Source organism: Pteropus vampyrus, unplaced genomic scaffold, assembly GCF_000151845.1.
Source record: "Pteropus vampyrus isolate Shadow unplaced genomic scaffold, Pvam_2.0 Scaffold43, whole genome shotgun sequence".
Classification (NCBI taxonomy): Eukaryota; Metazoa; Chordata; class Mammalia; order Chiroptera; family Pteropodidae; genus Pteropus; species Pteropus vampyrus.
This window is the reverse complement of record NW_011888824.1, coordinates 8,677,596-8,690,535: the sequence shown is the minus strand read 5'-3', so window position 1 is coordinate 8,690,535 and position 12,940 is coordinate 8,677,596. Positions and strand designations below refer to the sequence as shown.

The following is a 12,940-nucleotide window of genomic DNA, read 5'->3' as shown; positions in this document are numbered from 1 at the left end:
AAGTAAAGCATAGTGAATATGGTCAATAATATGGTAATAACTATGTATGGTACCAAGTGGGTACTAGACAAGTCGGGGGAATCATTTTGAAAATTACATAAATGTCTAACCTCTGTGCTATACACTTGAAACAAATATAAAATAATATTGACTGTTAACTGTAATTGAAAAATCAAAAAAGCGGGGAGAAAAAGGTGAAGGAGGATAAGAGGTTCAAACTTTCAGGTATAAAACGAGTAAGTCATGGGGCTATGGTGTACAGCTCAGGGAACATAGTCAATAGTATTGTGGAAGCATTGTACGGTGTCAGATGGATGCTGAACTTATCATGGTGATCACCTCTTTAGGTACATAAACTTTGCATGACTATAGTGTACACCTGAAACTAATACAATATTGTATGTTAGCTATATTTTTATAAAAATCTTTAAAAAATAGCATGCACGCAAAAAGCTAAAACTGAAATTTCATGAATATTTGCACTACTATTTAAGAAAATTATATTCCATTTATTTCTAGAATGATAAAAAGCAAATTATTGTTAATATTTTTATAAGCATTTCCTTACACTGAATACAGGATCAGGATCTGAAAGAGAGACTGTCAATTTTTCACAGAGAGTGGTCCAATTTTCACAATTCAGTACATCAGATGGCGGAGCTGAACACAGAGTTTGCAAGGCTTCATACCTCACCTATAATTTTTAAAAGATTTTTATTAATACTTGGCCACTAGAATAATACCATTTCTCCAAATATTTAACAAATATTGAAAGGCAAAACCTAGATAACTGTTTTAAAGAGCCAACTGATGAGAATTAGATGTCCTTTTATAAAAACAATTCTTGAGAACTCATTTTTAAAACCGAACACTAAACAGAAAAAAATAGGTTATTTTACATAAAACAAAAATAAAAATCCTATGTTTATTAAACATGTGACCTAGAATCTCCTAAGTGGAATAGGAGAAAGGATGGTGGCAGAATCTAAATCACCAGGGCAAGGTTTTCCAATGGCCTCGTCTCACAGATTTTCTCCACTTGAGTAGGCCCCAATAGGTAGTTCTACAGTTTTAGGGCTTTGATTTTAAAAGATGCCCCTTGTACACCTGAATATTCCTGGATTTTGTTAACCAATGTCACCAAAATAAAAATTAATAATAATAATAATAATAATAATAATAATAATAATTTTAAAAAATAATTATGTAGCATTCACATTCCAGAATATGAACAACTCTCACAAAATAATCTGTACTTGTTTTTGCTGCTACACCATATTTTCTGACCTTCTAATCACTGAGGTAGAAAAAAGTCATTCGGTAGCATGATGCAAAATTGAATTTCTGTATTTTGACAGAAAACTTACTTCTTAATCATCTTTCTCAAAATACAATCAGAACTCACTCAAAACGGTATGACCCAAGGTACAGCAGTGGAGACTAGCTCTATTCCAATCATGAATGGCGCAAAGCTTCTCCCCCACTCATTTTCCAACTAGTGAGTAATAACACACTGATTCTAGCTTCTTCCTCAAATTCTGGTTGTTTCCCAGCTCAAATAACTTAAATCTAGTAATTAAAATATTTTTAAAAAGGTGAAGAGTCAGAGAAGAGCTAAGACCTCAGGAAACCAGACACTGAAACAGGGAGTCAAGTTTTAGGTGAAAAATACAGAATACAGACATACTTTAAAATTCTGTGTATTCATATAAAAGAACTCCTAAATACAACTTTGTGTTTGGATTAGGGGGATTATGGATAGAATTTAAAAACATTGAGTAATTTCTCCTTTTCAGTTAATTTTTAGGACAAAATCTCATTAAGAATTTCCTACTTGCAAAAGTAGAATAAAGGTTTCTGAACAAGTATAGATTTCCAAATAATCCATTTAAACTAAAGACAATAAGACTATTATATAATTCAAGTCCTATTTTAATATATTTTGAAATATATTATTTACTAAGAAGCTAGAAAATAAATCAGAATGCAAAATGCTGAGAGGAAAAAAATTAACCTGTGATTTAAAAAAAAAAAATCAGTGGGAGTAAGTCATAACTATTCATTCAGTTTCAAATAAGAAGTTGAAGAAAAACAATTTATTTCAAAAATTGAGACCAACTGGCAAGATATACACAAAAGTCTAGGAACCTCAAAAATCCTATCATATTTTCTTTTTCAGGCTGACTTTCAAATGAAATAAGTCTTCATAAACAATGAGTTATACAATCTTTAAAATGTAAACAGGCACAATTCAATATAATTGCTTCTTTAAAATCCTGTTTCTAACAAATGAATGTATTGCCAAAGTTGCTCACATTTTCCAGAAGTAGAAATAACATTGAATAATTTTTTTTCTTTAAAAGAAATAATTATAATATCTCATAAAAAGCAAGAGTAAAGAAATAGCTTGGGGGACAACTACTCATAATTTCATCTCTTCAAAATGGAAACCAGAAATAAAAATGTCCTCTTACAAACTATAACTATTCTCTAAGGAGAGTGTCCCTCATTCTGTGACCTTTCATTTCAGGACTGGAAAGTCTAGCTGACATATCAGTTTAGAACTGCCATAATAATAAAGGCTATCTTCAAGAGAAACAGTCTGGCTGCTACAGATTATAATCATATACATATATCTATCTGAACCTGACATTCATCCTTTCAACTTACCTCTTTAGGCTGCCCTGGATCCAACTGGTCTAAAATCAACTGTAATTTTCCTTGACAAAACTTATAACTCTGTAACACAAGTAACAGATTTATTTAGTATACTTTTAGAAGTACTGCTATAAATGATCTTTTAAAACAATTACAAGCAAAAAAAATGCATTTTTAACAAGAAGAGGGGGTGATCTATTTTGATGTAGCAGCAAACAGAATTTTTGTCTCCCAAGGCATTTAAATGGAAAATGAATGTCCCACTAGAACAGTGTACTTTCATTTATATGAAAACTATTATTTGCTGAGCAACTGGAATGTGTAGAACATTATAAGACTCAAAAGACATAAAGTTAAAATGTTTTGTACCCGTAAATTTGAGATTAATGATACCAAAGGATAAAGCAACATAAACAAGAAAGCACTAATAGTACCCTCGGTATAATTACGATGCTGCTTGAACCTTTTTGTTCCTTTTCCTTCCTGTACTTTTCCTTAGCATTTCTCCATGCCTCCTCTTTCGTAAAAAATTCCTGAAATAAAAACTTCCATCTAGAAAAAAGTTTATAGTAGACCATAAGCTATTGTGGGAAAAGGTCTTTTTATTGCAAAAGGCAATTTAAATGTGAATAATATTTAAAATAATCATCAAAAAATAGCACTAAAATAGCTGCTATTTGTTATTTATTATGTAAGCAAGCATTCATTTTAGCACATCCTTTAAGATATACCAACAACCATGAAAGCTAACACGTATGGAGCAGCAACGACTATCCTAAGGACTTGATATACATTCAATCAGTTAATCTTCTCTACAACTCTATGAGGTAAGTGGTATTATCATTCCTATTTTACAAATAAGAAGCACTATGGCACAGGGAAGTTAAGACGTTTCTCCAAAGTCACGAAACTAGTAAGTGGTGGAACCAAGATTTGAACCCAAGCAGTCTCCAGGTAGTATAGCATAGAGCAAAGAACAGACTTTGGAGGGAGAGAGACCAGGCTTAAATTCATGGTTCACTCCTAACTAGTAATACAATTTTAGGTAAATTACTTACCTATTATTATAAGCCTCATTTTTTTTCTGTAAAATGGGCAAGTAACACCAACATAAAGCCAAGCAGAGGGATCAAATATGTGGTAGAAATCTCAAAAACAGCTAGTATTATTATTTTTATCTTTCCATCATTATTTTGCTGAGACTTTTTCCAGGTTTAATCACAATACCAAATTCTTTCAGTGCTCTGCTCACAACAATGGTAAGAACCAATCTTTCTTCTTTAATACTGTCAAACTTACACTAATGGTTTCCAGAGCCAGCAATGTCCAAAGGTTTTCAATAATGGTCAAAAATCCATCATCCTCAGGCTACAATTTTAAAAATAGTAATAATGACAAAAAGCCTATTCTATTCACAAAATATAAGTGTTCCACCTGTATCTAAGCAGCAGCATCAAATTGCTTACTCAATGTTATTCAAAGAATAATTTGAACAGGTTTTTTTTTAAGCCCAGAGCAAGTAATTTATTAATTCTGAAGGTATCATTAACATCAAAAGTATGTAATGAAATGAATTTCTGATATATTTTCAGAGACCTTTTCACTTCCGATCATTAAATCAGTCTCTCTTCGGTCAGTCCACATGTACAAGTCTCTTTTCACTAAGCAAAAGCCTATCCAAATATCTTCTAGAGCTTGGCCACACTGAAAGAGCTTTCAGGATAGTTCTGACATGCATAGGCTTCTTTCAAAAAATCCAAAGATACCAGGCCTTGTTGGTAGACATACTTCATTTTCAACTCAATTAGTTCCTTCTGAAACTAAGTCATACTCATAGGGCGAACACTTAAAAATATTTGATTATACCTTGTAAACATCACAAAGGAAGCCATATAAACTAAAGCATAATTCCTTCTCAAGAATCAAAATGAAATGAAATAAAAAACAAGAATATCTCCTGAAAGTATGACCCCATTCTACCAAAGCTTTAAATTTCTTCAAAAAATCCATGATTCTCTGACTGGAAATCATTTAGCATTTGGGATTAGCATCTCTTAACTGCCAGCTACTCAATCAATGCTATTTGGATCTGAATACTTGTACTTCTTAGAACAAATTAACAATGCTCCATTTTTGTCTCTTGTGGTTCTATTTCAGTATATTCAGATGGTTCATCAAATAAGTTTGGGTTTTTCTGTACCTTTTAATTTCAAAAAGTCCTTGATCTAAAGAAGTAGTTCAGTAAACCTACTAAATAAGCTATCTGATTGCATTAAACTAAACTAAAATCTCTATATTACATCTTCCAAAGAGTTCATCACCAAGAAATGAATGATTAACAGCTACAAAATGAAGAAAATTCACAATCTTTGTCACTTCCTCCATCTCATCAGGTAGTCAACTCGACTTGTAAAACTGAAAACTCAGCAGTCTCTCCTGCCAAATGATGCAATGGTAGCTGAGCAGAGCAACTTCTAAGTTCTGCTTTGACTACTTCCAATACCATTTTTCAAAAGTGCAGTCTGAACTGTGACCAATATACACACTTTTTTCATGTTTCACTCAAACTTCTTAAATTCCTTTTTGGCATATCGTTAAGACCTTTGCTATATAGATATGCCCCCATATCAGAGCTAATTAGATGAAAATATTTCATTAAAAATATCAGATAGGATTCACACCAAGGTCAGACAAACTCTATTTGGCCTGAGAGTTTCTGTGTGTAAGTTCATGGTGCATGCTTGGGCTCTACTCTAATTTCCTGTCTTCTATTAGGACTAATCTAGTCACTGGCCTATCTTTCTCTCATCTCTATTGTAGCCAAATGACAAAGATTCCAACAAACTGGAAAGAGAAAATGTAAAACTTCAAATCTCTTGACATCCAAAAATAAAACAAAACAATGTTTTAAAACTAACAACTCACGGCAACCTTCATCTCCAAAACACACCTAAGAGGAATGTTTTATCTCCATAGCTCATCTATAATGTAGTAAACTCTGATTAGCAGAATTGAGAATAAGATGGTTTGTTTAATTAAAGCTTAACCAGATTTGTTTCATGTTATTTTTTCAATACAAAATCCATTAGTTTATTTCCTTACCTCATTAAGAATTGTCTCAGATACACTGTAATCACATACTGAACATATAATTCTAGAAGATGTTATTTCATGGACTAAATCTTGTAAATTGGATTATTTTATTGTTTATTTTTCTTCTAAATCTTAAAAACTAGAAACCAAAAAAAAAAAAATTGGCAAATAAAGAATGGATTTAAGCCAGTGATTATTAAACACAATTTTAAGACATAAGTACAAAGGTAAACAACACACCTGATTAAAGGACGAATCACTATCAGAGCAATTGTCTGTGCAGTAACTATTGTTTTTCTCCTTTTGGATTTTTTTTTGCCTTTCTTGACTTCGTATCTCATCTTCTTCAAACTTGTTAATCATAGATTCCACCACTATCATCATGATGTTCTTCAGGGAGTGCATCATTTCTTTGTACCTTTAAATTCAAAGCAGTCTTGGTAAGAGAAAGGCTATTAGCACAAATTAAAACATTCAACTAAACTACCTGATTACTTTTTCAGTAAAATCTCTTTAAGAACACAGTTCTAAAGAGAAAAAAGTCTAAGTCAGTTTTTCTTAAAGAACAAATGGCACAACAGAAGTCACATGATAGGAATAAAAAATTAGTAGAGAATCCAACAAAAAGTTCGTTTTTCTGAGGTTGTTTCATATGGTTACATGGACAAAGACAGTAAAATTAACAGAATCCAAGGCAAGAATTTCCAGTGGCATAGATTCTAGGAATTAGCAATAAAGTCAAGCGTTAGTATCATATTACCAAACCACAGCCTGTTTGATACTTTCTTTTTTCTACATCTTTCTCTATCCTTCCTTCCTCTATTTTCTTTTCTTCCCTTCTCCCCTGCCAATTCTTTATATCTATAGGCACTTGTATCCACAGTTGAAACCTAAATACGTTAAGCTATCAGTGGGTCTTTTCAAGTAGAGGTTAGAGAACCCGCCATCAGGGCTGTTAGAAAAGGGATTCCTGAAATTTGTAGGAGCTTTAACTGAATAACTTCTAAGATCCCTTTCAGCTCCATGGGTCTAAAAATCTCAAAGAGAACCTATAATAAATTTCTCCATTTATTAAGTACAAAATCTCAAGCATCCATATAAATATTAGATTGAGAACTGCAACTCTAGAAATAGAATTTTAGAGCTAAATGCTACTGTAAAATAATCTAGTCTAGCCTTCTATTTTACAAATGAGGAATATGTGACCAGAACCATTGAAATTTCTATATTTCATATAGAATTAAATAAAGATTTAAATAAACATAGCAAATAAAGTACTAAACTAGGAATCAGAAAACCTGGACTAGCATCTTGACTAGTTTACCTATCGGCTGTCATCGTAAACAAGTCTCATTTTCCTCAACTATAAATGAGATAAAAAGAATACAATCTAGCGGATCTATTTCACATGACTATAGCAAGAAATAAATGTGACTATATATTTCCAAGTTCTTTATAAATATAAAGCACAATACAAATATTTATTGTTTATCATTACAATAATGGTAATAAATTAGGAAAATAAGCACAAAAACTTCTCTTTTATATTTCTGGTTAATGGGTCATTGTACCTACATAAATCAAAGGAATGATAGACGGGCCACTCTTTCTCTCACAAAAGCAATAAAACCATGCTAGGGCATTAAGATAGAAATAGTAGACAGGGATTTTAAAGTTTGAAGAACTTTTTAAATACATTTTAAATGATCTACATTATATATTATTAAATATATGTAATTTCTATATATAATTTAAAATATACTTACTTAGTCATATTACTTAATATGTAATTAATATATATAACTATAATAAAGTAATATAATACATATTGTTATATATATATATATATATATATTTTTTTTAAAGTCCCAGAAGTTATGAGAAACATAAAATATATTGAAAGAAGATTAAGAACAGATTAAGAACAAAACTGGGTGAAAACATATAAGGAAAAGTAGAGGTTAGAAAAGAGTTTAGGAAATACCTAAGTTTAAAGGGATATAAACAGCAAAAAGGAATCTTAGAACACTCAGATTAACTGGTGAAGTATATACAGGATACACGAGCCAGGAGGCCCCTAGGTTCCTCCTCTATAACTTCTAAGCAAGAAACAGGGAAGCGTAGCAATGCTGTAGTAGCAATCAATAGCTATCTACCAAAAGCTGCTTTCTCCTTCCACAGTAATTGGATTATAGCTGAGCATTGGACTAAACTATAGTTTCCAGACTCCACTGCAGTCAAGGATAACCCTGTAAACAACATAAAGTCTTGGCCCCTTAAAACTTACAATATTGTGATTTAAGGAAGGACTATAAACGTAAATTGCAATGATTTACAGGGTAAGAGTAAGAGTAATTAAAATCCATAGAAAATCTATAAATTTCATTTTAGACATGTTTCTTCCAGACCTTTTGAAACCACCAGCATGAATTCTTCTGCGAAAAAATAGAAAACTGGCCACAGGACGAGATAAGAATGATTTAAAACAAACAAACAAAAACAGAAAAGAAAACTAGGGAGCCAGACCTTCAATATCAAGAGTTAAATAAACTAAAACTCAACAATAGACATTGCAGTTTTGAAAAAGCCAAGGAAAAACAGATATAGGTTAGCAAATGAATACCACTGAGAAGATTCCTTCATACTCCAAGAAGTCAAAATAAGAAAAAACTCTAAGAGGTAGTGAATGAAAACCACATCAATTAACAATGAAAATCTACATAGTGAGTATTCCCACTTATATACAAAAATAACATACGATTGATCTTGAAAATGAATTCTTCCATGTGCAAACCTCTATTTAAAAAATAAATATCAAAATGTTTAATTTGGAAAGTAATCTGTAATTATTACAGTGAAAATGTTAATGGGTGTACTGTTGCCACAGTAGCCTGAAGTAATTGCTAAAGAATCACAAAAAAAATTGAAAGAAAATAATACTCCGCAACAACTTAAAGTATTTCATCCATGTTTACAAAGCAAAAGACAAGCATTCATTAAGATATTTAAAATCTTTGTGAGGTAATTATCATTGTATTAATTTTTATACATGAATGAACTAAAACACAAAAAAATTAAATGGCTTACCCAGAGATAAAGAGTAATTTCTAATAATCCCATATAAAACTTTGCTTGTAGTATTAAAATGCTTTCATTTCTTGACTAATAAAGTATTTTAATACTCCGTTTAGAATAAATTTAATAATACTGCTAGAAATAGACTACTAGGAATTATATTACCCAAAGCTAGAGAAACTCCAATTCTTGATTTTTCTCCAAATCAACAAATAAGAAATCTTAATCTCTATGGCTTTTACTTAATATATATTAGTGATTCAAACTTGCTAACTTTATTAATAGCTGTACACTGTCATTTGTCAAATAACATATTTAAGTGATATAATCAGATGTCACAAAAGGAAAGAGGTCTTGTCCAAAGTAATAAAAGTTTAATTAAAAATAAATCTGATTCGATGCTTTCAAATACAATAGGTAATACAAGCTCAAGTGTATACTCCAATTTTTCTAATACTAGAAAGATGCGCCATATTCTAAGCTTCAACATCTGTCTGTAAACTACATAGGAAGTAACCGTGATGGTCCAGCACGGAGAGAAACTAAATGCCAAAGGCACCGAGAGACATCACATATATCCAACTCCAGAAACTAGAATTAACAAAGCAAATGTCATGTTTCCAAATCATCACCAAAAATAAACTTGTGGGATCCAAATTAAAAATGTTTAATTGTGCATAAAAGTAAAGTAAAAAATTTATTAGAATAAAAAAATCAATGTTATCTAGCTTCAAAAGGCAATTTTTTAACATTAGATAACACTAATATCCTAGCTTCCCTAAGGATTTTAAGCTATGGAATAGTGCTACACTAATAAGAATGATTTAAGAAGAAAATAGAAAACTACTCTGTCTATCCTGTCATTTATAGCCCTAAAATTTTATGTTGTGTCACATTTCATGCTTGGGTGTCAGGGGGCAGGTTGCAGGGGTAGAGCAGATTTTCAATAATTAAGGGTTGAAAGATAATTAAAATGAGGAATAGCTGAGCAGATTTTCAATAATTAAGGGTTGAAAGATAATTAAAATGAGGGAAAAACCTCAAATTCTTTTACTGCTCTGTTTTAAGTTGTATTTTTATAAGAGACTGAGGCACTTTGTCATGCTGTCCCACTGCTCAAGCCCAAGGAGTGGCTTCCTAATGTCTATGGTATCCATTCAACTTCCATTCAAGTCTTCCATTCACCTAGCCAATTTTCAGCTTCACGACCTCTTTAGTCAAAAGATGGAGCTTTTAAAGTACCAAATTAAGAAAAACTATATTTTCCCCACTTTCTGTCAGGCCAGAAATGAATAATATACATGAACATTAAAACATGTATAAAGGGTTGAAGGTCAGACATGTATATACACACAGTTCTTGCCCTTAGAAATCTATAGAGGATTAACAGGAAGTCAACAATACAAAAAAACTGTAAAAAGTAACTGTAAAGAAAACAATGTAAAAATTCTTACAGGACAACATACACTGAAAAGTGTCTCCCAAAAGATAACTAAGAGAAAGACAGGCTCTACATTGAACTCCGTATTCAAGTAGCTGTACCATTCTGGACAAGTCACTTAATTTGCCTATTTTGGCCAATAAAGTGAGGGGCTTAGTGTGAGTAATTTCTAAGGTATTTTCAAGCACCAATATCCTAAAGATCTATGGAGTTAACATTAATTTAATAAAAACTGAGCTCATAAGTGGCTAATTTACCCTTTTTAGTCTTCTGCAACCACTCTGAGACTGGACAGAATGACCCTTCTGAGAAGGTTTATGGATTATCCCCTGTATCCATTCTCCCCCTCTTCCATGTAGTATTAGGTTAGAACCCTTGTAACATATGATCCTCACCTACATACTAAACTTCTCAGTCTCCACTGTAGATAAGTATGAGCAAATGACCAAGTTTTAGCCAACGGAAGGAGAGTGAATTAAGAATCTTACCCTCCACTTTCTCTTCTCTTGGTAAGGTAGAAAAACAGCTGTGTGGTCAATGTGGCAGCTTCAATCATGCAAATGAAGGCAATACCCAAGGACAGGGGTTGGCAAAATATGTCTTATGGATGTAAACTAATCTACCACCTGTTTCTGTAAAGTGTTATTGGAACACATGCACACTCTTCTATTTATACACTATTATCTATGGCAGTTTTCACATTATAACAGCTTGCTAAACCTAAAATACTTATTTTATAACCCTTTACAGAAAAAGTGTTCCAGCCTCTGCCCTAGGATATAATGGAACAATAAAATAAAAGGAACCTGGGTCCCAGGATAAACTCATTAGACAGACACGCCTACCTACCTTGCACTCATGTACTTCTGAACTATTATATAAGAAAAGGGGAAAAAAAAACTGCATTCTCTGAGTCACTACACTTTGGTGCTATTTACTGTAGCTGTTTAATGTGTATTCCAGCTAATAGACTCTTCCTCTATATTCTCATATGTGATCATGTCATGACACTTACCATACTATATTGAAACTCTCGAGTTTCTATTTTAGTAAAATGTCAAATTCTCAAATACATTATAGCTTACTGGAGAGTAGAGGCATCTTATTCATCTTTACAGTCCCAAGGTCTAATAATATATGTTACTTATTAAATATGTGATTAGTATATGATTGATGAGGGAGAAGAGAAAGTGATTTACTGCTAAATTTAGAATTATGACAAACATCAGTAACACAAAATGTATTATATTGGTAAGAGACAATGTCATTAATGCAGCCAAAAATACCTACTAAGCACCTAAAACGTGCCAGGCATTTTCAAAGCATAAAGAACACAGAAATGGGGCAGGGGGCAGATAAAATTATACACTCTTTTACTTTTTAGAGCTTACAGTCTAGTGGGGAAACACCTAAAATAGCAGAAAATAAGCAAATAAAATTATGCTTTATTAATCAGTGACAAAAAAGAGCTAAGAGAAAAAAGTAAAGAAAGGTAAGAAAAATAGAAAGTAATAAAGAAAGGCCTATTACTTCTTTATGAAGAGAGGTCAGAAAAGACTGGAGGTCTTAGTGCAATAAGACAAGAAAAGGAAATAAAAGGCAAACACATTGGAAAGGAAGAAATAAAATTGTCTTTATTCACACATGATATCATCTATATAGAAAATCTGAAAGAACTGACAAAAAAACTTCTAGAACTAATAAGTGATTACAGAAAGGTTTCAAGATAAAAGATTAACATACAAAACTCAATTACTTTCCTACATATCAGCAATAAAACAAGTAGACTTTGGAATTAAAAACATAATACCACTTATATTAGCACACCCAAAATGTTTAGTTATAAATATTTAGGTATAAATCTAACAAAATGTATACAAGATCTACCTGAGGAATACTTTAACACTCTGTTGAAAGAAATCAAAAAATTAAATACATAAAGAGATATTCCATGTTCATAGATTAGACTCAGTACTATCAAGATGTCAATTCTTCTCAACTTGATCTATAAATTTAATGAAATTCCAATCAAATTCCCAGGAAGTTATTTTGTAAATATCAACAAACTGATTCTAAAGTTTATATGAAGAAGCAAAAAAAAACAAACAGGCAGCATAATACTAAAAAAAAAAAAAAAAGTTGAAGGAGAGAGCCTAGAAATACCCTTAAATACAGTCAACTAATTTTTGACAAAGGAATAAAAATAGTCTTTTCAACAAATGGTGCTGAGAAAACTGGATATCTAAATCAAAAAAATGAAACTAACAAGCACACCTTGAATCCTTAGCTCAGAATGGATCACAAACCTAAGTATAAAACGCAAAACTATAGAGCTCCTAGAAGATAACACAGCAGAAAAGTCTAGATTACCTTGGGTCCGGTGATGACTTTTTTAGATATAAAACCAAAGGCATGATCCATGAAAAAAATAATTGATAAGTTGGACTTCGTTAAAATTAAAAAACTTCTGCTTTGCAAGAAGTTTTATCAAGAAAAACCACAGACTGGGAAAAAATATTTGCGAAAGACATACCTGATAAAGGACTGTCATCTAAAATACACACACACACAAAACTCTTAAAATTCCACAATCAGGAAACGACCTGATTAACAAATGGCACAAAGACCTTAATAAATAACTCACCAAGGAAGAAATATAGATGAAAAATAAGC

At 31.7% G+C, this 12,940-nt stretch overlaps 1 protein-coding gene across 1 annotated transcript in view; it reads right to left on the bottom strand.

Annotated features, from left to right (window-relative positions):
• The window catches only part of TBC1D32 (TBC1 domain family member 32), a 174,437-nt gene that overhangs the window by 146,534 nt on the left and 14,963 nt on the right, over nt 1–12,940 (bottom strand). The window contains exons 4-6 of the mRNA XM_011358802.2: nt 5,992–6,169; nt 2,671–2,739; nt 569–694 (exon numbers count right to left, since the gene is read on the bottom strand). Of these exons, the coding sequence (XP_011357104.1) occupies nt 569–694; nt 2,671–2,739; nt 5,992–6,169 (373 nt within the window). The remainder of the gene's footprint in view (nt 1–568; nt 695–2,670; nt 2,740–5,991; nt 6,170–12,940) is intronic.